Raw genomic sequence first — 25,628 nt, 5'->3', positions numbered from 1 at the left:
TTGTTATTGTGCTTATTGTGTTATCGTACGTTGGCCGGTAAGGACTCCCGATCTGTTAGTGGTAAAGTGAAGTTCGTCGCGTATTATTGTCGTGAGTCACTTGAAGAACCGTGCTCCGCGAGCTTGATGCGCAACGGGGGTCTGTGGGTCGAAGTGGTTTTGCGAAGTCGGAGTCGTCTGATAGGCCTACCGTGGGGTAGGGGGAAGCGGTTTGCGAGGGGACACGAAACCGGGCACCGCGCTGCAGTTAACCGTTGCAGCAAAATTGCAGTCAGCAGCACAAATGGAGGAGAAAAAAAAGATAAAAACGCTGCAAAGAGAAATTTCGCACATCGACCTCTTTATTCGCGCGATCGAAATGATGCCGCGGTTTGTTCTGTACAGAAAAAAATGCGTGCTTGATCAACATTGTGTCTGTGTGTTGCATTTATTCTTCGTCTGGAATTGCTTTGTTTTTGGCATATCCCCCCGCCAAACAAACGCTGCCCGTTTCCCTAATTGCCCAGACAGGCGGCGTCGCATATTTTGTTTTGAAAATGCCTACGCAACGAAACCGACAACACAAACATCGTCAACGCAGATGTCGGGTGGCAAATTATAAATAAAATGAAAAAGCACCACTATTTCAAGCGCCACCACAAGAAATTCTGCCAACTTTGATGCAAAGGAAGCGCGAATGTTCTGGCGAAAATTTTCGCGACCGCGTTTTGCATTTTGATCGAGGTTGACGCCATTTGCTGATGCCATATCGGTCATTTGTTCCTGCGCGTTCTAGCGACGTGCCACGACTACCCGGTATGGATTGTTTTGATAGAAATACGCAAATTTTTGCACGACACTCTTCTGCTGTGGGGGTTTTTAAGGCCACTTTCCCCTACCCATTCCAAGCCGTCTAACGGTTCACTGAATTGGTTCAGCTGCAAGTTTATAAATTAAATCAACAAAGAAAGAGAAAAAGATTGGAATCACACACATTGGGACTGGGTTGGCTGCATCTCGATACGACGATCTCCCACCTCAACTAGTCGATCCTGTTAGCTTTACATTCCGTGTCGTTTCTTCCGGTACCGGTTTATCACTCCGCTAGACGTACGCGACAGGTTTCAGGTTCGTCGTTCTTCATAGCGGTCGTATTTCCCCTTTCTAATGCTTTCTCCCTTCTCCTCCACCCACTGCCTTCGCCGTGTTTATCCTGCTACCCAATGGGGCGAAAATCCCGTGGGATAGGGGTTCGATGGGGTGCTATGTGCAATGTGTTTTCTTACAGTTTTGTTCAAACCCCAAACCCCACGCATAACTCGATGCCAAAGGATTGCCATCGTTTCTGACTTTCCAATCCACAACAAAATATTTACCTTTTGGCCACAAAGTACATGAACCACCTTGCAATGGACATGGTATTTTTGAAGAAACAAATAGTTAGCTAGTTGAAATGTTCCTAGAATATGACACAGAGTAGTAGTAAAGGTGCTTTTGAATTCGATTCGTGAATATTTTTTATTCTAATTGTTGGAAGAGGAGTGTTATTTAAACTCATTCAAAATGTTTTTTATACACTTTTCTCGTCACGCACTTAACATTCATCTCGCCGGTTGTCCATAGGACCGCGTTGGAAAAACCAAGTGCAGGATGGGTGGGCGGATGGACGATTTGCCTTGAAAAAGACCCCTTGCCTTGTTCGCCCAGCGGATAGCTTTCGGTGCCAGATTGTTTAGTTGGTGGTTGTTTTTATTTTTGTTTGGTTTGGGCGTAGTTTTTTTCGGCTCCCCCTACTGTTGCTCAACATTTTTCATTCGCGGTCGTTTGCTTGCGTACATACATACGTTGATGATGCGCGGGTCCCGCAACCGTGTCCTATAAATAATCCCATAAAGTATCCACCGTGAGAAGATGTTCTATTTTTGCGAACCAGTAAAGAAAGAAATCAGTGCCTAAAAATAGTGCATTAAAAGTGGTGTGCTAGGGTTGCCGGCGTTGGGGAGCGTTTTTGGGGATTTTTCGTCCCTCCCCAATCTAGAGTTCCATAGCATGAATTCATAATTTTTCAACCGTCCAAAAAGTCGGATTTGGGGGAAGGTAAGGTAGGACGACACATCTGTCCGAACATCAACGGCTGTGCTCTCAACTGTAGAGGGTACTGTTATGTGATCATTTATGTTTGGAGAAATTTAATCCACTTCGATCAGCGTGATCGATGACAGGATTTGCGAAGGACACAGAAAAAAAGGAACGCTTCAAAATGGACACATCTAGGCACTTGCTCCGTCCATGATTCCACCAACCCGGTACGGTGGGACAAAATTATGACAAGAACCGTTGGAGGACACACGCCTCACGATAGCGACCGACTGATCATTTCGAGATCTATTTTTATCTGTCCCAATCCATATGTCCATCGGGTGTGGCACCACATACTACCTCTGCTCGGCGTTGCAGCTTTGCCTTAACCGTTGCTTAATCTTGCCGACCACGGCCCAACCAACACCACTATCAGCCCGTTGGCAAATAGTTGGCAGTGCGAAACACATCGCCGGTCGCACATGTCCTCGAAAAGTGGCCCAGATAAAAATAAAGAAAAAGGGAGAGAAAAATATGTATGAAAACACATTTCAGAAAAAGTATATTTTTACACCGGTTCTGATTTGCTGTTTTGTTTTGTTTTTGTGTGTTTGTAATTTTTCTGCCAAAGGGAACCGTTTTTCCGTTCGCGATATTTTCTCTCACGGACTCGCTGACGGAGAAAATGTTCGAGCCAGAAGCGTCCTACGTTTCCAAGACATTGAGGGTCATCAATGGGCGACTAGGGGGCGTACGGTATCGCTTCAGCGATCCTTGAGCAAGTGACCTCAAATGAAGCCGTTGATTAGTCATACACTTGCCATGTTACACAGTGTGTTATTTCTTCTTTGTATGTTATCGGAATTTAGAATGCAGCTGACGGCGGAAAACAAAAAGAATTATATCCGATCCAGTCATACCTTTTCCCCGTCAACAGGCGGAATGTCAAGTGGCCCTTACACACGAACGGATTGGGTGGTCTTATCTAATCCTTCGGTTGGCTAATTTCTTAATAATGCAGCGCAATAAACAACATTACGAACGATGCAATCTGTGTAGTCGTAAGTGTGTTTGGCGTTCTCCGAACACGAAATGCTTGGCGCTTGGCACCGTATTCAGCTTGAACGAGTTTCCGTTTCCGGTGAATGAATCATTTGCATATGAACTTGTATTCAAATATGAGCCACACGATGGTTTTGCACTTGACATACGATTTATGGTCATTATCTTATGGGCATTTGCGTCCAGGTTGAGATTTTATCTCCTCCAAAAGGTGTCGATCAGGTTGTACGCTTCATGTCAAGAAGATAATCAATATTCTTTCGAAGCTCCATGTCCCGCAGATCAATGCATTTGATCAATGCAATGCACACTTCGATCTTATGATGTTTTTTCCATTTCATGTTCTAATTTTTGTTTTCGTTTCTTTTGCATGTTCTAGTGTGCTTAACTGATAACACATGTTCACTGTTCCTGCCAACAGTAGTTCTTCGAGTTGTTCCATTCCTCACTTTGATGCATTAATTAATCTCACTATAACAATCCCCACCGTACGTCTCTAATTATGATCCCAAACACACCATCACAGGCGTATGAAAGCTGGGCACGATCGCGATTCGTACCGCACTTTCGTTGGCAAATCAAAATTCCCTCATTTCCTACAAAACAACATCCTTCGCGCGGCCGGCATCGCTAATTAGCGCAATTCATTCAATTATCTTTTGCAGCACACCGCGCGTCGGCGGGAGATTACGTGTTCGATTCCCGTGGCAAAAGGAGGCGGAAGGCAAAACGTGAGAAATCCATTAGACGTTGGGTCGGATTCCGACTGAACATGCCCAACCGAACGTCGATGAATTTTTGCTCGAGCGTAGTCGATTGAACGATTGTGTGCTGGCAAAAAAAAAAATCAAACGCACAAGGAAGGGCAGCAGATAGTTCCCGAAATGTGCACGGGACTCGTGGAACACGGGCTGGAGGCAGCATCTCCTATGAACAATTGATAGGGATTATACGCGTCATCGATTTCGGTGCGCGTATGTTTGGAAATGCGTGTGGAAAAACAAATAGCTGTGGCAGCGAAGTGGAACAACGCACGTTTGTGCTGAGGTTTGGATTTGCAATGTGTGCTCGTGTGTATTCAATGCGAGTGCAAAACGATCAACGTTTTACAGTAAAATGTAGGAAACACTGACATTATTTTCTAGCATTGGAGTATAGAATCCATAAAATGCTTTACTTGCGGCGACACGCATGATCGAACAGAAGTAGTTGAATTTTGGCAAATAAAAATATCCGGTACAATGTAGCATTTACTTGCTAAGCAAGTGCTAGTCGCTACATCCGCGTCTTAGGCTAAAAATGCTCGGTATAAAACAGCTTACGATCGCTCGCGTAACTCATCCAACCCCTATTTACCATTAATCTACCTCAGTTAATGCACTAAACACTTTAATTCGAGGCTTAAACATGGAAGTATATTTTTATACCGAATATGTAAGCCGTATACTAACAATCCTGCAACGGTCGTGGATAAGTCGACCGCTGTATATTACAGTTCGGTTGACTTTAAGTGAGAATCCTATTCGGTGGTTATGTCCCGAACTGACTCTTTCTTTCCAGATGACTGTGCTTTCATGCTGACATTAATTATCTAGCAACGTACCGCCAAACTCATGTACAACCAGCACGCGACCGGACCGATTGTCATTGGACGGTTGGACAACTTTCCGAGTGATGCATCAAATAGAACAGTAAGCGTTTGCGGCGCTTGGATTTAAACAACCCCTCCGACCAGCGATCCTCGGCTCGCGCGACCCGGCTCCAAGGATCTTCTTTTTCGCCCACCCGCACAAAAATAGCTCACCCACAGTCGGTGGGTTCGTGCGTGCGTGCGTACGTACATCGGCGCCGCATTGGTCCGCGCGTTCTTGTGCATTTGCCCCAGAGAGAAGGGTAGCGGACCGCGTTGCTTGGTGCAGACGAACATGCTGCTCCATTAAGTGTGCGTTATTTGATCTGCATGTCGTTTTGAATGCCCCGCTAATTGGTGTGCCGGAACGTTCCGCGCCCGAACCGAAGCTGCCAACCAGGTGACAAACGTGTTTGTTTGAACATTGGCCTTTGTATACCACTCAGCAGTTTTGTCCCCCCCCCCCCCCTCCCTCCCTCTTCTTTTTTTCTCCCCAATGTTTGTTGGTTGTTGTTTGCCCGCATAAGAAAACAGCCCAACATTCCTTCGCCGGACGCGTACGCCATCAAAATCATGCGTTTGCAGTATTTATTTTTCGTCTGTTTGTTCAATGATTAAACTAGGCTACGCTTCCGATGCGATGGGTGCGTAATGCTGCGGTTTTTACGGCGGTTATTGCATATCGGAATCCAGTCATCGCCGGTGATAGGGGGGCTTCTTTATCTTGCTTCGCTTGTGCGTTTCTTTCGCCATTCCGATCTTCCGGTATGGTTGGAAGTTTAATCAATCGAAGGTGCAGCGGTGCACGTGGTTTTTGCCTTTTCCCCCTACCGCGTCTGCACCACTCGATCGCGTTGTTGTCTTCTACTAACGATCTGTACAGCGCCTTGGCTTCTATTCGTAACGCGCCCGCGCGAGTCAGTTCCGTTCGATCGTTCGTACGTTGCTGTTGGTCCGTGTTTCCGACACGTGAAGGTAGAACGTTCTTGGCGCGGTCGGGTTGTGTGTGTGTGTGTGTGTACTGCGTCAAGCTTATCTGTCCACCGTGTTAGGTGAACTGTGTTTCTTTTTCCAGATTGTAAGAAGTGAATTTCCCTTAACTATTGCGCAAGGACAGAACGCAAGGGAAAGGATGGAAAGAGGAGGTTACGGACCGTCCGGAGTGGATTTGAGTGGTGGTGTGCATCAATGCTTTGGAGCGTGTAGTTTGTGGCCAGTGGAGGACCCGATGACTCGCTACCGGGCATCGCCAGTGCGTATGCGCACCATCAGCGGCAAACGGGAAAAAAAAGCCAACGCTAAAACCCCCGACCCGAACGGAACCTGTTCGTCCGCTCGGCGGCCAACGGAACGCGACCGCGGGCCTTAGTTTTGGGTTTGCCACCAACGCGATCGGTCCGAACGCGAACGAAAATCATCTTCATATCCTCCCCCAGCTTAACGCACCGTAAAGTGTCCTTTCCGAGTTTGGGAAGCTGCTGCTTCATAGGATAAAATAGATTAAGTTCACAGATAAATTGTGCCGATTCATTGGAAGATGGCATCCTAGTGACTAACCGGTGACTTTTCAGGCAATCGTGCCCAAGAGTTCGCCATTTTTTGGGTACTACAGACTAGACCAATGCTTGATCAAATATCCTTAAATCGTTATTTACGTTGACAAACCGTTTAAAGTGAATTGGTAACCAAGAGTATGAGGTGTATATATAGAAAATCTGATTTTCTTCTGATAGATGAGACCGTGTATGCAACTTTCCTTTTGCAAGGCTCTGAGTTTCTTTTCGTTGGCGGGTCAACACAAATCAGGTGGTCGTTCTTTTAGTGTTTCGAAACATATTTATTTCTGGTTTACCATATTGGAAAACAGTTGTGTACGTTTAGTATTACATTGTCCAGATTTTGTTCGTGGATTCAGTCCCTTAATTTGTGCTAAAGGTTTTCGGGCCGTGTTACATAATAAGCAAACTGGCAACACCCATTAAAGTGATCTAAAAAAATATGGTCTATCGAAGCTGTTTCATTCTATATATCTAACCGATTTTATCGGTTAATTCTGGTGTAATACTTGAGGTTTTAATCCATTGCTTAGTCCTTTTATCGATAAATGGACTTCGGTAATTGTAATTCCTGAAACTGTGGTGATCGCCGAGGAACGATTGGACTGTGCGAAAAATGGTGTGCTACAGCTTCGGCCAACTACTACTGATCGCGACCACCGGTACCAGGACGAACCGAGATCCGAGATGTTACGTATTCATGCGAAACGCGCGCGAGAAGATCGCAGCTGCGATCGGATGCTGCGGATAGTGATTGTTCCGTTGTCGTGCGCTCGCGCGCCTGCGCCCCAAAATTCTCTGACACTTCTCGGTGAACATTGCGGCGGTATGTTGTTGCTCGTTGGCGAGGAGAGGGGTTTTCCGAGGTAGAAAAAAGGAAAACGACGTGCCCCACCCCGTTAAAAAAACATACGGAGCGTTATACACCGTCCATCGGTTCTGTCAGGATCTCCGCCTGCCGTTCGTCGAACGGTGTCAGGAGGTCCCGAGAGAACCATAGAGAGACTGATGTGATGTGTATGTGTGTGTGTGTGTGTGTGTGTGTGTGTGTGTGTGTGTGTGTGTGTGTGAGAGAGAGAGAGAGAGAGAGAGTGAGAGAAAGAGAGAGAGGGAGAGAGTCAGAGAGATGGGGAAAATCATCGGGAAAATGATCACGTGAGAGACAGAGAGAAGATATCGGGAGTTTCAGTTGAGTGTTCAGTGAACAATTTTGTTTTTGTCTCCCCATTTTCACACCCAAGGCCCAATAGGTTAAAGGAAAATCCTCGGCTTGCGAGCGGAGGATCGAGTTTTCTCTAGACCAAACGGAAGAGAGAAAAAGAGAGAAGTAGAGAGCGGGTGAAAGTGTGTGGAAAAGTCCGAGGTGGCCCTAGTGTTGTCTAGTTCAGTTGGCTAGTGTGCACGATAGCGAGTGCCAGTGCTTGTCGGACGACGGACGTGTGTGCGGCGTGTGCCATATAGCGAGCGAGCGAGCAAGCGAGCGAGCGGAGTGATCCAGCCCGAGGAAGAAAACAGGAATCCCCAGCGATACCCCAACCGAAATGATGGAGAACGGCGGATACGTCGGCCAGTACGGCGACGACGGGGGGTACATGGAGCAGGAGGAGGAATGGGAGCGGGAGGGACTCCTCGATCCGGCCTGGGAGAAGCAGCAGAAAAAGGTGAGTGGGGCGGAAAGGTGTCCTATGGTCGCCGAACGCGAGGATCGTTCGCGTGGGGCGATCAGCAGGGGATGAGCCCTTCAGTTCAGGGTCAACCTCCTCAGGTGTTGATGGCGATCATCAGCGTGATGACGTCGGGCTCTGGTGGTGACGGTGATAGTTGATGACGCAAAGAGGGTAGCAGAAATCCTAGAGTCCCGCCAACATTCGCAACATCGCGAATGAATCGTCATACGTCGTCTTCTGGGAACGCGCTGCGTCATCGAATAAGCAAATTCCGGAGACTCCACGCTGGATATGCGGATGCAACTCCTCAACATTCCGACACAGGCACACACCTGCCGCTGAACGTCCGTTCCGCCGTGCGGTTCGTGCAGGGTGAAAAGCTGCGATCCACGGCTATTTCTGCCAACAACACTTTCACGAATGTGTGATGTAACGCACACATTCCTCCACCCCGATGTCCGTCCGCTCGTGCTTCATCTCCGAGGTCCGTGACATTGTTGCGCTTCGCGTTCTGTGCGTTTGGGCCTTGCGTATCTGGGCTTGTGATTTTGACTTGGCGGAGGACACCCGCAACCTGATGAATTCCGAGTAGACTCGATCCAAGGTTGTGTGCTACAAAAGCGAAACGTTCATCCATTGTTTCTTTGTTTGCTTCTGCAATATTGTTGATCTGGGATGGTTCAGTTAGATGATTCTACTGCTAGATCCTCTATCCAAACCTCAATCTTTATATCGCAGTTGAAGTTCTGAGATTTCCCCAAATTTCTTGAAGTACCTAGGGAGATGCACACAAAGAGCTGCCTTCTCCTATACGGCTTGTTTGTGCCCCCGTCACGTTCTTGTGTTGGAATTCAAACTTTACAAGAATAAAGGTCCAATTCAACATCAAAACAAATGTCTTTCAACCTAGACACGCACGGTGGACATTTTATTTCAAGACTCTCTAATCCCAACATCGGTGGAGGAGCAAAGATTGAATTCTGCCCGGTAAAGTAGACATGCCATAGACTTCGGAAGAGGCGACTGTCAAATGATCATAAATCAATCGGAACGTGCGTACCACCGGGCAGTGGGCAATATATTTATGACTTTCTGTTTTTTTTTTTTTTTGAAGAGAAGGAACTGGATAAACACCGTCCAAACGAAGCGATGGTGGCGGTGCGTTGCAGTCTAAACGATCGATTGGGAATGGCCTCGTCCATTTCCCCGTTTGCCGCGGGCGGAACACCACTTCACGGTACACGTTCTTGTCACTGCTACCGCTGCTTGCTCCACTTCGGTCGGTTTCGGAAGGACCGCGATCTATTTTCGAAAGCGCCGTTAACATTAGAGCTGCGTGTTGAGGGGCTGCGAATCGCGGCTTCTTCCCGTACGATCGCCGTGCGTTGCGTGCGCCGTTGACTGCCTTTTCTTTTTGTTTTGTAGTAAGCAAAAAAACACAACCCGCCTCTTTCCTATCTCCCCCCGCCGCCCCCCCGGGTCGTGACGTGCCATTTTCCTTCCTTTCGCGTCCTGCCGCCGAGACGAAGGTTCGCTCCTTGGGGTGGGGTATTTTTTTTTTTTACTTTTCGGGGGCGAACAGATTTTTCTTGGCCACCGTTTTAAAACGAAAGAAAAAGTTTTGTTATGTGTACGCAAGCGCAAGAATGGCGCCATCCCGTAGGTTACAGTACCAGAGTTGAAAAGTACTGTGCGCCTCCATCAGTATCAGGTTTTGGTGTACTTTGAGTTGTTTGAGATTTTTAGGTTTTAGAAAATTGTTTTATAAAAACAAACATGTTGGCCAAGGCGAATTACTGCTTAGAAGAATCTCATAGTTCAATCTAGATTTTTGATTCGTCTATTTGGAAATAAACCATGAAGTCCTGAATTAAGAGCTCTAAGTACTTTTGTTAAATTCCGTTCAATATATATTTCAAAAATATTGTTTAATTTTTCCATCTCTAATAGCAAATACAGACCAAATATTGGCTCGAGTATCGATTATTTGCGATCAGTTTGCTTATTTGCTGGGAGATAAGCGCGACCAGGTCTCAGATACTGAACCTTATACGTTTTATCGGAAACGGGCGTGCCCGGCGCGGAATGTAGATGCACTTTTTGGCAAATACTTTGGTGCAAATATTGCAATTGCACTGGTGGTCGGTACATTCTTCCGTCGCCGCCGGGTGGATGGTAACGCTTGCCGACGATGCTGCGGGGCTTTACCCTGCTCTCGCGCCGTGTGATCGCTGGCATTAGTGCCGTCTCGTGGTTGTTTGGCCCGCTCGAGAGAGGGGGGCAATTAAATTCGGCCCCCGTCGAAGCAGAAGAAGGGCTCAATTTACTGCACGGTGCAGACCGTGGCATCTCGCGGTCGTGTCTCGCCATCGATGCCATCGCGAAAATGCGAGGGTCTTATCGTGCGCGGGTGAAGTATAATTAGGGGTCAGCGGGGGTTGAAGATTGGGAGCTGATGTATGCTGGCGCCTCGCTGGTGTTTGACGCCATTTAACCTCTTTTCTCTTGAGAGTATTGTTGTGCTTTTCTTCTTTCTGTATAAACTATCGGAATCGATCAACATTTCGTGCGACAGGCGGGGGTTTTGTCTGTTCTCTCTCTCTCTTTCTCACTCCATATTCTTGACTTCATGGCTGGATGGTGGTAAGTGAAGTAATCGTTCACGAGAATTGGATAACGGGTTACGAAGCGACAACGACGACGACGGTGACGACTACTTAAACCGTTCCTAGACGCACCCCGTTCCCCGAGGACGGAAGCGGGCGCACTTGCAACATCCAATGGTGGGACACGCGGGGCAGAGAAGTGTGTGAGTGTGCCTTGTGGCGGGGTGGGGTGAGTTTTACCACCCCTGAGAAAATGTGGTTAAGGACAACTAAAATTAGACTATGAAGCAGCACAACACCGAGCGTAGGCCAGAGGAAGGCGTGAGCAAGGCGGGCAAGTAAAGCAAAAGAAAAAAAAAAAGGAAAAAACCCAAACCAAGAGATCAACATGCGAAGGAAAATATCACGCACGAATACACTGCAAGTTGTTGAACTGTGGTTGACGATCATTCGCCCGACTTCGGCCTAATGGAAGGATTTTGTAGGAAAGCACCTTGTTCGACATTAGCCTGAGGGTAGGAACATGCATTGTTTGGCTCGCGTACCATATCTCTCTGCTAGGCGAGGGCTAGATTATGATATGTGCAATAGAATGTGGGCAACAATTATCCCCCCTTTGGGATTTCTTCCAGTCTCTTAACGAGAGCGAGAGACACGGTGACAGTTAGTATTTCAAGGAGCGATTTTTCCTCTTCACTATGCGCATGGGGCTTGTCGGTGGTTGAGCATTAATTTCCTACTGGTAGGTAGCTTCGCTCACGCTTAAGGTAGCGTAGCTGCGCAGGCGCTGGTGCGTCCTTTTGCGTGCTATTTGCGTACTCTGCACACACCGTAGCTCGTGGTGGCTAAAAATATCCACCAATATACATATCCACTAGTCGCCCGATGGCGGCGAGATCGTGTGTGAGGGTGTGCTCTTCTTGTAGCCACGAGACCCAGCGGTTCCCCTATGTGCTGTCCTGCCAAGCATTTTGCAGCATAAGAAGACACAGTATTACCCAGACAGCTTCATACTTTTACTCTGCCGTACGAAGGATTGGTAGAGTTTCTTGCGATTTGTCAGGCGGGAACAGAATGAGAAAAGGGAAAGAGATCGAAGGGATACTGTGTGCGTACGGAACACATTTTGACATTGGGGAATCCAAAATCACCACCTGTCCGACCTGGATATGAGATTGACTTAAGCGTAGACATTTTTCACAGTCACAAAGATCTTATACCTATTACTAAGGTTCTCCTGTGTCCAGACTCTTTAAGTTTTGTAATTAGTAGGCATGGAGATGACGGTTTCAATTTGCTTGCAAACAGTCGCTCCACACTCCCCAACATCATTCCCCATTACACAACGGTCATTGGAAGTGATCGTTCGGTGCTTCTGAAAAATAGAAAGCAAAAGCGCTCCGTCCAGGTTGTTGCACGCTGTACCGGCACAACATCTCCGGGGTGTGAGATTTTCGTACGTATTTTTAGCACTTTTTCCACGGACAAACCACCCCATTTTGGAGCGCTTTGGTGGAGCACGCGATGGGCGATGATGAGCCGAACGGTTGCGGAATCCCCGAGCGGTTTGGGGCATCATCGTCGTCGGCTTGCGTCGGCGCTTCGGATTGACCCTGCACGGAAGCCGGCCGCTGGATTGGAGGCTGCTGTGAAAATTTAGGTGGGTGTTAACGGATATTTGGGGATTCGTTTTCCACCCACCCCCCCACCCTCTCGGGATCAGCAGAAGCGCCGGGTGGTGTATGGAAAACGGACTCGCCCATGAACGCAAGACCAACGGAGGGAAGGCGGGAAAATTACAATCCCAGAAAATGTTCGACGTCCATACGGCGCGCGACCAGCGTTTCATGGTGGGGCAAAGCATGCGTTCAGTATTTATAGAACCGACAAGTTTTCAAAACGAACTTGGACCACGGAGAACCCCCCGTGTCCGAGGGGTGGAATGGGCCCCCGGGTGGTGGGGACAGGCGAAAAATATGCCGTAATTTTTCGGCCATCTCGCACGCCAGATTTTCCCATTGCCATCTCTCATCTCGCGCGCTGTCGTCGCCACCGTGTTTCGGTCGTCCTCGATTTCCGCTCGCTAGCGGAACCTGCTTGTTGGTTTCTGCTTGGTGGTCGCCTTACCTTTTGGGGGGCCTTTGGGAGAAGCGACGAACTGGTCATCACCCGATCCGATGTAGCCCACAAACGATACCAAGAGCGAAGCATTTATGAAGAAGTGATAGAAGTATGAACAATTAGCAATGGAAAATATCTTAATCTATGCAGGAAATTAACCGCAAACAAGTGTTGGTCCTAATTAAAACTTGCTTTTCAGTACAATGTGTTTTCTCTAACAACTATTCTCATCCCATTTCTCCTCTTTCTCCCTCTCTCGATGCAGACCTTCACCGCCTGGTGCAACAGCCATCTGCGCAAAGCCGGTACCTCGATCGACAACATCGAGGATGATTTTCGTAACGGACTCAAACTCATGCTCCTGCTGGAGGTCATCTCCGGAGAAACCCTGCCAAAGCCCGACCGCGGCAAGATGCGTTTCCATAAGGTAGGTGAACAGTATGCCGGAGGACCAGAATGCACTGATCCGAAACGACAGGCCACCCATTTGTTCTACGCTATATGATTTACGACACCGGGAGGATCTGTAATGCATCTTCGGCTGGCTTTGCGTCGGGGCCGTTAATAAATAACTGTCGTCGGTGATAAATGTCCCGCCGTTGCGTAGGGCTTCGCCGAAAAAAGTGTATTTTAAGCCGCCCTGAGACGCAACTGTCCGGTAGGTGCTTAGGCCGATTTATCAAACAAACCTGAGTGGATGCGAAGTGTTACGATGGCGCAGTTTTCGCAACGTCTGTATGAAAAATTACTTTCACAAAATTCTTTTCATGTAGCGGGACTGCACTGTTAACCTTTACATCTGATTGTGATAAAGGAAAAACTGTAGAGCAAACAACAAGTAAACAGTTTGACGTCAATATATTTGAATGTCATAGTCCGAATGTAAAAAAAAACCTACCGTTGTGTTGGAGCTCACGTTCGATTGAGATCTACAGTCAGCAGGTTATCAACATTGAACGTGAATATTTATTACTGCAAGCCAGGCAATCACCCAATGAGGTTATCTGGTGTTAATGTGCAACAAATTGGTCCAATATCTCTTACGATGGTGCGGTTCAACTGCTGGTTCGTCGTTTTGATTGATTACCGAACCACCCGTCATTCGCTTATCATCCATTTCTGTGGAAGCAAGTGAATCAGACCTGGCAAGGCAAAGGAGATACTGCTTGTATCGCACGACAGGAGAGCTCCTTGGTGTGAATCGGTGCTGCCTGTTCCTACGTCATCCATGTCACGCGTGTGTGTGTACGTGTGGAAGAGTACGTAAGGGTTTTCCCTAAGCTACCTTGACAGCACCTTAGACTTCAGCTAGAATCGCAGCTGAACTAGCAAACCGATTGACAGGTGAACAGGGCGGCCAAGGTCGTCGTTCAACTGGGCGGTGTTTCAGTTCAGCCGGGTGAACATGTGGCCCTTGCGAGAGATCTGTGGCCGGGTTTCACCGTCGTCGGATTCACCTTCGCTCACTTCGGGGAGGTTCAGAACCGATGGGCGGGGTGTGTGTTGTGTGCCCACGCGCACATGGCGAAAGCTGTGTGGACAGCTGACGACGGTGTGCGACCAAGCACAGACACTCGCACACACGAGTCTAATGGACCGAAGGTGTTGCTTATTTGGGCCATGGCACCATCCATCCCACCTGCAACCCATTTCTCGCTATGTTCGAGTACGAGAGATGGGGCAACAGGGACAACTCCCCCATTTTGGATCCTTGCGATCGTGCACAGCATAAAGGTAGCACAGCGGCAGCGGACAGGTACGGTCAATGTTATAATCTAATAAATCATTCGTGTCTTGGAATGCATCCAAAAGTGGCCCGACGAGGGAATGGGGGCCAAATGGGAAAATTACTACGAACAAATATTTCCCCCCCCCCGGCGCACTTCCATCCCATGCTCTGGGATTCGAATTCAAGGGTTTCCAACTGGCTACCTCTGCTGGATGCTGCTTGGCACGTGCTACTGAAAGGCGCCAGAAAGCGGAGGTGGTAGGACATTTTTGTTCAATGAAACTTTCGTTACCTGACTCATTAGCGCACGGTTGACAGATTTTAGGACCACACACAGCAACAAACACCTTCAAGAACGCGCACCACTTGTTGCTCCCCTTGCTTTGGCAGATTTTATTTGGCAGCTTCTGATTGAAACGGAAGGTCTTTCCTTTTGGTCGTTTTTCGCGTTTTTTTACTGGTGCCAAGGATGACAAAAATATTTAGGCTGTAGAACGAGGGGGAAAATAACAGGCGATGTTTTTCTGGCATGATTTCATTGCATTTAAAAATAATTTGAATAATTTCGTAGTAAATAATAACATTTGAAGTTAAAAAAACACATTACTAGTAATTTTGATTTGAAGGGCAAATCGAGTTGAGTGATTTTTCCGATAAAATCAGACTTATTTTGACGATGAACTCGGCGACTGATTCATCGGCGTAAGCTATTTATCGAATAAAATCAATCCAATTGATAAAAATTAAATATGATTCTGCATTATATATTAAATAATCGTAAATGTAAGGTTTTCGGGGTGATGCTTTAGGGTGACTCCACTACTTGGATGAGGTGATGCACCAAAAGTGATGCAAAACCTTACTTTTGTATGGGACCACACCAAACGCTCATCCCATTGCATTGCACTGATTGCCTTAGCAACAGGCTCGCTTGAGGGGAAATCAAAGGATCGCTATAGAAACCACACACCTCTTGAGGAGAAATGGAAGGATCGCTATAGCAATCATTTTTACTAAGTAAACTATCTCGCCTGGGGAAATCTACTGACCTGGGAGGAGAGGGTGAACCGGTTTACCGAAACGGTTTAAAAATTTGTAAATGGAAAAGAATACCATTACGCAGCTCCAGTCACGAGATTTATGAATGGCGTTAAATTGAACATGCGTTCCAGGGTTACACCATATCAGAAATATATTTTTTAACATGAGTTTAAGAAAATTTACTCGCATGGTTTTTCTCGCTGCTTGAAACAAAAAACAGGAAAAAATAACAAAGAAAAATTTCCATTAAAATGTGGAACAGGACATTAGCAGATACGCGAAACGCACGGTGTTACGTACAGGTTGAAACAAAAACAAGCAAAGCATACGCACAAAACAAAACCCATATAAACACAGCTGCACACAAATTACAAATAACGTGCTGTAGGTAAGTGGTCTTTTTCGAGTTTACGTAATATGCGATCAATTTCTGCATTTCCTGAGACACACCTAACAACAGAAACATAATTCACAGTGGCCTGGAACTTCACACAATAACGAAAGGTGATTTTGGTAGACATTTTGAAGCAAATGTAGTTTTTCTACTTAAGTTAGTTGTCTTTGCTTTTCAGTTCATAAGATTTGATTGTTACCATTTAATGAACAACGGCATGTAGCAAACCATTGGCGAATATCATATGTCTAGCAGGATTTTAAAGATGACCAAGTTTTTCCTTGAATTTTCTGTACAAACATTTTTTCAACCTTAATTAGGAACGGTATTTAAACATGCAATGGTCTGACTGTGCACACTTAATTTTAAACTGCAATGGTCTGATACTTATACGTAGTAAGATAATCGTACTTATACTGCAACATTTTTAACATGTACGAAATCAGTAGGAATCGAAAACGTATCCTTCATTGAAAGTAGGATATGTTATCAGATAAGCCGGGCAAGATAAATGAAGAAGAGTGTCCTCTTCCAAACGAAAACAAAACCATTGGCGTTTCTCACTCTTTGTATGTTATTCTATGTTTAAAACAACCCCTTTGAACAATTGGAACAACGGGCAAAGGAGATATTTTAATTTGATAGATAATGGAGTTTTAAATTATGCGAAATCTAAAAATTTCTTTTGCAATAAACCTATATTACCCGGGCACCGTATTTAGTAGGTAGAAAAGCCGGGACCGACTCATTATTCAATTATTGATGCTTGGAAAATGACGGGTATTGTCCCTGTAATTTTTCTTTGACTAGAATTGGCTTGATGATAGTTAAGAAATTATTATACCCCGTCAATGTAAAACACATTCCTCAAGTAAAGCCTTTAGTGACCAAAAGTACCTTTTCTGGCCCGTTAAATATTTCATTATCTTTCAGCCATGAGCATGTCATAAGTCAGCCGCTGAGCCAATATCATATCAGAATAACCGGGATTTGGATTAGCCTCTCACAGTTTGATAGAGCGGCTGAAACTTCAACCCGGGCTGAGTCTTTTAATACAAAAGGATAATATTATTTATTATTAATTCACTTGAGTTAAATACAAATTCTCTCCAAAATATTGGCCCGTCTAACCGGGCTAAGAATTTTAAGAATAAAATCGGGGATTTATTCTCAATTATTGGGCCATGGTCATGTCATAAGCCCACCATTGGGCTAATAGCATACCAGAAAACCCTGCAGAAGTATTACCCACTCTCAGTATGATACAACTTGAATCTTCTAACCGGGATGAAGCTTTGAGTAAAACAACGTTTTTCTTGGATCTATCGCAATTTTACTAGATTTTGATGCCACTTCTTTCATCAACATGGGCCCGTGTAACCGGGCCTTTTTACCTAGTATTCTAAAATCTTTTTTCACTCACTTTAGAGTTATCCCATTCCGTGAATCGTAAAATGGTGTTGTGTATCATTTAAATTATAAGTCTTAAACGGTTTAATTTCATAATTCTTATTTATCTTCTGAGTGCAATTACAGTTCATTGGAAAAATATTAAAATAAAAATCAATAAAATTTCATTGTATTCCTCTATGAATTTCCTCCTCTCGGCTTATGAAGGTCGAACTACGATAAATATCAATTGTTTATTTTAAATTAAAAATGCATGCTTTCTTATGGCATACCTTTTTATAAACGAATCCTACAAGGTTTTATTTTTGATACGAACCAATTTTATAGATCTTGGGTTATGATATAATTGATCAAGTACATAATTATGTCAGGATGTGTATATGACTTGTAATTAACATGTTCGGAGAATAAAGAAACTGTGATTTTGATTAATTTCCGCCATCCTAAGATCATGTTATGGGTTATGGGAACCTTATGTTTTGATGTTTATACCACGATAAATATAACCTTATGATTCGTCAAACTACATTTTAATTTGACCTGACGGCCGTTCAACCCCCGCCCGGTCGTCTCCGACACCAAGCTCCCTGCCTAGACGCGCGTGGTGAGACAGCATCAACCGTCCTGTGCACCATTGATGAAAAGTGAGCACCGTTTCTGGCGGCGGCCCTACCAGAGCACGACGACCGAAGAAGCGCGAAATGCTGCGCCGTGCTGGCAAGCAGCGAATATTTTAAGACTTCTGAATCATCCACCTGTTTTGTTGGCTTAATAATGAGATGGTGGGACCGGTTGGATGGGCGGCAACACAAACAGCCACAGCGGAACGGGGTCGGGAAACGACCGGACGACCTGGTATTATGCTTTCCCGATGGCCGATCACTTTCTTTCCCTTCCGTTGCGGACGGCAATAAAGACGGCGTGTGGGGTGTCTTTGGGGGGGTTCGTTGGGTGAGACATTTTTGGGTTCTGATTTCATCGCGCGAAAGAATCGCCAATGTAAACGGACCGACGGCACATTCTCCCAATGAACACAATGTTTGTGTGTGTATGTGTGTGTGTGTATGTGTGTGTGTGTGTCTGTGTGCCCTGTGCGTGAAGGGTAGTAATCGGTTTGCGCGGGAACAAATGCGCATGAACCACTTTCCGGCGGCTGGCCTCAGGAGAGACCGGTGGCAAACCCGATATCCCTGGTGATGGTTTTCCCTCTCTCTGGGGCGTCACGTCGAGCTGTCGCGCATTCCAACGCAACCCCGTTGGACCGCCATAGGTAGACATTCAATCTTATCGTGTTGCCCTTTCGTCGGTTTACCGCAATGCTGCGCCAACGCCGGTTCCGGCAAGTTTGCAGCCGATCGGCGGTGTTTGGGAGGTGGCACACAAAATCGGCGGGCGAAGGCCCGTGAGCCTAGCTTTGACAGTCTTGCTTGCTGCACAACAAAATGGAAGCTCCTGTGATGCTTCGATCGCCGGGTTTCAACCGCAAATGCCAGCGCACATCCTTAACGTCTAGCGTGTAATGCAATCCCAATAAATATGCCCGGTCACGGGAGCGAAGGAACCGATCGCGTTTCGTAACTCCCGAGGTGTCTCAAAACTTACGAATCCACACGCTGCACCACAACAGTTGCATCAATGCCTGCGCCAAAGTTAGGCAATCTGGCACGATCCGGTTTCGTAATCGATGCTATTTTTGTCCCGCCACTATTGCGATCGACAAGGAAAACCTGGGTTCGATTTATTGAACCCCGCTCTCGGTGACCGGGGGGGAAGGTGAAACATGCGGTGTACGCGTTGATTATTGTTATTGGAAATTGATCCGGGAAATGGCTATTTTGTTTCCTCCGAAAATCATCTACATTCCCGACTGATCACGTAAATAATTAGGTAATATTTTGTGGATTTAAACCGGAAAAGTAGAATGATATAGGATTTGAAGTAAACTTCTTAAACCTGTTTCAATTTGGCGCTTCATAAATCTGATTTGAAGATTAATGTTTCTTAATGCATTTTCCCTTTTGCCCTTCGCAGATCGCCAACGTCAACAAGGCACTGGACTTTATCGCGTCGAAGGGCGTGAAGCTGGTGTCGATCGGTGCGGAGGAAATCGTCGACGGCAACCTGAAGATGACCCTCGGTATGATCTGGACCATCATCCTGCGATTCGCCATCCAGGACATCTCGGTGGAGGAGATGACCGCCAAGGAGGGTCTGCTGCTTTGGTGCCAGCGTAAGACCGCCCCGTACAAGAACGTCAACGTGCAGAACTTCCACCTTAGCTTCAAGGTATGGATGATACTATTTCATCGAGTGTGCTAGACGGGTATTTATTTCTCCCTTTTCTCGCCTTTCACTCAACAGGATGGTCTTGCCTTCTGCGCCCTTATCCATCGCCATAGACCCGATCTGATCGATTACTCCAAACTGTCGAAGGACAATCCGCTGGAGAATCTCAACACGGCGTTCGATGTCGCTGAGAAGTATCTCGACATTCCACGAATGCTTGACCCCGACGGTAAGTTGCACGGTCGAAGATGATCTGCTGGCCAATGTCTGCGCCGGGAATGGTTACATTCTGCGGTCCCGTACGATTGACAGTGACATGTGTCACAAAGCATTTCTAGTGGGCCGACCACTACTAGCCCAACCATAACCGTTTAATGTTCCGCTGGTGATGGTGATAATACATATGTGGTATTTCTTTGCCTACGCCATTATCTAGATCTGATCAACACGCCGAAGCCAGATGAGCGTGCCATCATGACGTACGTGTCGTGCTACTACCACGCCTTCCAGGGAGCACAGCAGGTTGGATACGAATGCTTCAAGCCATACCGATTAGTGCCTGCTAAGCGTTGTTGTTGGCCTACCGCCTAAAAGAGTAACCCAAAAGCGTGCGGTCTTGATGTTTTTCCCGTTGTATGCGTCTTTTGTCTCGTCTAACGAATGGTTCTCCTGTTGCGAATTTCGTGTTTGTTCGAGTTTGTATGATGTTTCCTAAAAACTACTAACCCGTTATCGTGATCGGTTTTGTCCGGGAAAAGTAGACCATATGGTACAACCTGATGGCGCCGGTGGTGTTGTTGCTGCTATCTGCTTAGATTGTGTAACACTTGCGGAGAGGTGTTGCTACGACGCAAGTGAACCTACTGACCAATTTCCGTCGAACCATACATCTTTTTAGACCACCTTGACACACAGAACAAGCTAGAAAATGTGAGCTACAAAAATCAAGCACAATAAGCCTCTCTTCTAAAAACGATACTTCTCAGACGTCAGCATGACACATCTTTCCTCCGAAAACTGACAGACATTCTACACCTTCGTAACAATCACTCATCAATGGGATGCTTTACGGGCGTCATTGCAAAAAAGCGCGCGTGGAGGCAACAACACCACTAGAATCGGCAACGGTTGTTGCTCGTAGCGTCAAGCCGTTGTTTGCGGTCCATCGGGGTTTTTTTTTCTCTCGTCTTGTTTGTTCCTCCGGGCTTAAGTCTATTTTTACAGGTCATCTGAAGGAAAAACTGCGTCCGCCGATTGCCGACCGATTGGTGGAAGCTGTTGAATAACTTAACCACAAATTTGAACCCGAATTGTTTGTTATTTCAGATTGTTCATTCAGTGCTAACCATAGTCATAAGCGAGAAATGTGTTTTAATCTTACTACCAGTAACCGAACCTACTTACCACTCGACTGCGTTGGGTAGGGAATTGCGTTTGTTACATGCCCTAGTTCCAGCCATTGTTTTTAAGTGTTCTTGTTGTAAACCGTTGTTGTGAGTGTATTTTTTCTTTTTCTCTTTTTTTTCTTTTTTTTTCTTTCTCTCCTATTGCTTTCACCCGCGCGCGCGCTGTGCCTTGTCTCATTGTCTGCCAACAATTACACTCGCACACACATAAAAAATATATTTAAAAAAACACGAAATCAACAAACGCCACGACACACACCTGCGCGACACCCTCATACGACAAATCTAGACTTACAAAACACCGCCATGCCCGATGAACGCGCCGTTATGACATACGTTTCATCTTACTACCATTGCTTCAGCGGGGCCCAAAAGGTCTGTTGTTACTATTTCTTAAACTGCAATATTTGTTTTAAGACACACATTTTTTCCATCATATACTAGCGCCAGCGTACGGCTCAGCTATTTTTTTATGTGTTTTGAGATGTTTTTTTAAAGTTTCGATTGTGCTTTTTGATTCAATTTATTTTGTTGTCAAAAGATATTTTGTTTTATGGTTTATGTTTTTGCTAAAAGCACATTTTTATAACGCTTGATAGGGGTTTCTGTATATGTTGTTAAGTAAATGTGTTATAATTTTGTCAATTTTATTACAGATTTGTCCCTGCCTCGGGCAATAAGTTTGTTTGTGTTGTTTTCTTCTTTGATGGAATATACTTAACAAACTGCAGGGCTTTTTGTGTTACTGTTTATATAGTAATAGTATTTTAAGGACTAGAGCGCACATTTAAATTTTCCGGATAAAGCCAAATTGTCACAAGAAAAATTTAATGTTCAATTTTCATATGGTTGAATAGAACTTTTCTAGTTTATAGGATTTATTAAACACAGCACTTTGGAAAAGTTAGATAGAACATGATAACTTGAGGTGTTTAATTACAAATGATTTCAAAATCCTTATGTGTTCAACCAATTTTACCATCTCTCGGTGTAAAGCTAATGTAAATCCTTAAGTTTGTATTGATAATGTTGGCAACAACACGCGCTATGATTTGTAAAATAGTTCCACCGTGGAAAAACTGTACGCTATGATCAGGAAACTTTTTAGAGAAATTTCAAATTACGTAAATTAGCTATTGCGTAAAAGATGTTGTTTGGGAATTCTAATCGCGGTTTTAATTTCTTTCGATACGATAACTCTAGGCTGAGACCGCTGCCAACCGTATCTGCAAGGTGCTGAAGGTCAACCAGGAGAATGAACGACTCATGGAGGAGTACGAGCGATTGGCCAGCGATGTAAGTATTTTGCATCGTGCGACGTCCATAGTCGATGGTGTGATGAACTGGGATCCTGTTTTATTTTACTAGCTTTTGGAATGGATCCGCCGTACGATGCCGTGGCTCAACTCGAGACAATCGGACAGCACGCTAGCCGGCGTGCAGAAGAAGCTGGAGGAGTACAGAACGTACCGCCGCAAGCACAAGCCGCCACGCGTTGAGCAGAAGGCGAAGTTGGAGACGAACTTCAACACGCTGCAGACTAAGCTGCGTCTGTCGAATCGCCCGGCGTACATGCCGACCGAGGGCAAGATGGTGTCGGACATCACCAACGCCTGGAAGGGCCTCGAGCACGCCGAGAAGTCGTTCGAAGAGTGGCTGCTGGCCGAAACGATGCGCCTGGAGCGCCTGGAACATCTGGCGCAGAAGTTCAAGCACAAGGCCGACACGCACGAGGACTGGACCAAGGGCAAGGAGGAGATGCTGCAGTCGCAGGACTTCCGCAACTGCAAGCTGAACGAGCTGAAGGCGCTGAAGAAGAAGCACGAAGCGTTCGAGTCGGATTTGGCCGCACACCAGGATCGCGTCGAGCAGATTGCGGCGATCGCGCAGGAGCTGAAGTGAGTAGAATCTTCAGTGGCCATCGCGTAGCTGTGGTTTTAACGATCGGTATCCATTTTGTTTACAGCACTCTGGAGTATCACGATTGCGCTTCGGTGAATGCTCGCTGTCAGCGCATCTGCGACCAGTGGGATCGCCTGGGCGTGCTTACCCAGCGCCGCTGCCAGGGACTGGATGAGGCCGAGCGCATCCTTGAGAAAATCGATCTGCTGCACCTGGAGTTTGCCAAGCGTGCGGCACCGTTCAACAACTGGCTCGATGGAGCCCGCGAGGATCTCGTGGACATGTTCATCGTGCACACGATGGAGGAGATCCAGGGCCTGATCCAGGCCCACGATCAGTTCAAGGCAACGCTCGGCGAGGCGGACAAGGAGTTCAATGTCATCATCGGGCTGGTGCGTGACGCCGAAGCGATCGTTAAGCAGGAACAGGTGCCCGGTGGTCTGGTTAACCCCTACACCACCCTGTCGGCCGATCTGATCAGCCGGAAGTGGTCGGAGGTGCGAGCCCTGGTGCCGCAGCGCGACCAGACGCTGGCGAACGAACTGCGCAAGCAGCAGAACAACGAGATGCTGCGTCGCCAGTTCGCCGAGAAGGCGAACGCCGTCGGACCGTGGATCGAGCGGCAGATGGACGCCGTGACGGCCATCGGTATGGGCATCTCGGGCTCGCTCGAGGAGCAGCTGCACCGTCTGAAGGAGTACGAGCAGGCGGTGTACGCGTACAAGCCCAGCATCGAGGAGCTGGAGAAGATCCACCAGTCCGTCCAGGAGTCGATGATCTTCGAGAACCGTTACACGCACTACACGATGGAGACGCTCCGCGTTGGCTGGGAACAGCTGCTGACGTCGATCAACAGAAATATCAACGAGGTAAGAGATCCGTTACCATGGTTACGAGGTAAACACCTGGTTAAATTATTTTTCAAATTTTTCCTCTCTAGGTGGAGAATCAGATTCTGACCCGCGACTCGAAGGGTATTACACAGGAGCAGCTGACCGAGTTCCGCTCGAGCTTCAACCACTTCGACAAGAACCGAACTGGCCGGCTGGCGCCGGAGGAGTTCAAATCGTGCCTGGTTTCGCTCGGCTACTCGATCGGCAAGGACAAGCAGGGCGACATGGACTTCCAGCGCATCCTGGCCGTGGTCGACCCGAACTCATCCGGTTATGTGCAGTTCGATGCGTTCCTCGACTTCATGACGCGAGAAAGCACCGACACCGATACGGCGGAACAGGTTATCGACTCGTTCAGAATTTTGGCATCCGACAGGGTAAGTAGTAGCCACCACAGAGTAAGGTTTACCACCGAGACTTGTGTTTAATCGACCTCCCTTCTCCCTCCATCAGCCTTACATTCTTCCCGATGAGCTGCGCCGTGAGCTGCCACCGGATCAGGCGGAATACTGCATCCAAAGAATGCCACCGTACAAGGGCCCGAACGCCATCCCCGGAGCACTGGACTACATGTCCTTCAGTACGGCGCTGTACGGTGAGAGTGACCTCTAAAAGTCGATGCCGTCGACGAGGTTGATGACCGCACGACACGCGTTTGCGGTGGCGCACTAGCGCCGGGACTGGCAGCTGCAACAACATTACTATACTGACGACATGATACGTTGCGATACGTTACGAATGCATGTCCCTGCCGGGGCCAACAACGGTTGATTCACCTCCTGTTTTTATTGCCGTTTTTTTTTTAATTATTATTATTTCTAACGTCATTACGAGAGATGTTCCGCAAGGATGTTGATGGAAAGCAACCAATCCCCAAAAAGAAAAAAAAAAAACAATTCGCCATTATCACGCAGCCATTATTCGGGGCGCAGGGTCGGTCGCTACCGGTTGGCGTGGATTTGTGTTTAGGATCTTTTTAATTTTTCATTTTACCTTCGTTTTGTTTGGTGGTAGTAAAAGAAAGATCATCCTCGCGATAGAGAGAGAGAGTCAATAAAATCGAAAGAAAGAATGATCGAGTGTGGGAGAAATGGCGAGTGAGCGCGGCCAAATCGAGCAAAGTCATACAAGATACAGATATGGAATGAAAAGGAGGGGGGAATAGTGCACTTAAGGAACAAACTGGCAACGGGAGCTGCGAAGAACACCACTATATGGAGACAATCGGAACAGGGGGAGAAAAAATGAGAACAAAAACAACAAGCAGTGCGCGAACCCTAATCACCCGACGAAGAGATAATGAATGAGAAACCATTTTATTTTATTGCATATTTATTACGATTATGATTACGATTATTACTATTATTATTATTATTTTCTTTTTTCTTCAACAAGATGATGATAATGATGATAGTGATGACGAGAGAGGGATAGGGAAGGAGAGATCGATGGGTGATCGTCGACAAACAAACAAGAAGAAGAAACAAAAAACATCAATTGATGAATTCTTTGGAACTCTTATTTATATAATAAAAAGAAACACACAAAAAAAGGACAAAGAACAACACAAAAATATACAAAAAAAAACAACAACAACAACTAAACCTTACAACACAATTCTAACAAACCAAAGTGTGCAACAGTTTTCCTCTTTCATTATGATTTGGTTATTTCTCCTTTTGGCTTGGCTAGGGGTAGGGGGAGAAAAGGGATCTAGGGTTGTGGTCCACTTTGTATGCTTGTTCTGGATATTCAGATACTTTTAACCTGTTTAAAAAGGAGCTTCTCATTTATTTCTTTTATTTTAAAGGGCCGCTTTCACGAATTACCTTTAGTGATCGATTACAAAACGCATGTTTTTCATTAC

General features: G+C 46.3%; 1 protein-coding gene across 2 annotated transcripts; it reads left to right on the top strand.

Annotated features, from left to right (window-relative positions):
- LOC131288381 (alpha-actinin, sarcomeric) lies at nucleotides 1-25,340 on the top strand. 2 transcript variants are annotated; one of them, XM_058317512.1, is made up of 11 exons: nucleotides 1-37; nucleotides 7,548-7,967; nucleotides 12,966-13,127; nucleotides 19,306-19,560; nucleotides 19,636-19,789; nucleotides 21,256-21,341; nucleotides 22,170-22,262; nucleotides 22,335-22,864; nucleotides 22,933-23,737; nucleotides 23,809-24,138; nucleotides 24,215-25,340. In XM_058317512.1, the coding sequence occupies exons 2-11, from the start codon at nucleotides 7,848-7,850 to the stop codon at nucleotides 24,371-24,373; spliced, it is 2,694 nt and encodes an 897-aa protein (XP_058173495.1). In that variant the 5' UTR covers nucleotides 1-37; nucleotides 7,548-7,847; the 3' UTR covers nucleotides 24,374-25,340. The 2 variants fall into 2 exon arrangements, with proteins under 2 accessions (XP_058173495.1, XP_058173494.1); XM_058317511.1 differs by lacking the exon at nucleotides 21,256-21,341 and adding an exon at nucleotides 19,997-20,082.
- The last annotated feature ends 288 nt before the right edge of the window (nucleotides 25,341-25,628 follow it).

Source organism: Anopheles ziemanni, chromosome 3, assembly GCF_943734765.1.
Source record: "Anopheles ziemanni chromosome 3, idAnoZiCoDA_A2_x.2, whole genome shotgun sequence".
NCBI lineage: Eukaryota > Metazoa > Arthropoda > Insecta > Diptera > Culicidae > Anopheles > Anopheles ziemanni.
This window is presented reverse-complemented; position numbering and strand designations above follow the sequence as displayed.

Bases quoted from the DNA above. Each gene is read 5' to 3' on its own strand.
- LOC131288381 (XM_058317512.1), top strand. From the start codon at position 7,848: ATGATGGAGAACGGCGGATACGTCGGCCAGTACGGCGACGACGGGGGG. The intron at 13,128-19,305 runs GTAGGTGAACAG...TGCCCTTCGCAG, and splicing joins GCAAGATGCGTTTCCATAAG to ATCGCCAACGTCAACAAGGC. The intron at 21,342-22,169 runs GTCTGTTGTTAC...CGATAACTCTAG, and splicing joins GCTTCAGCGGGGCCCAAAAG to GCTGAGACCGCTGCCAACCG.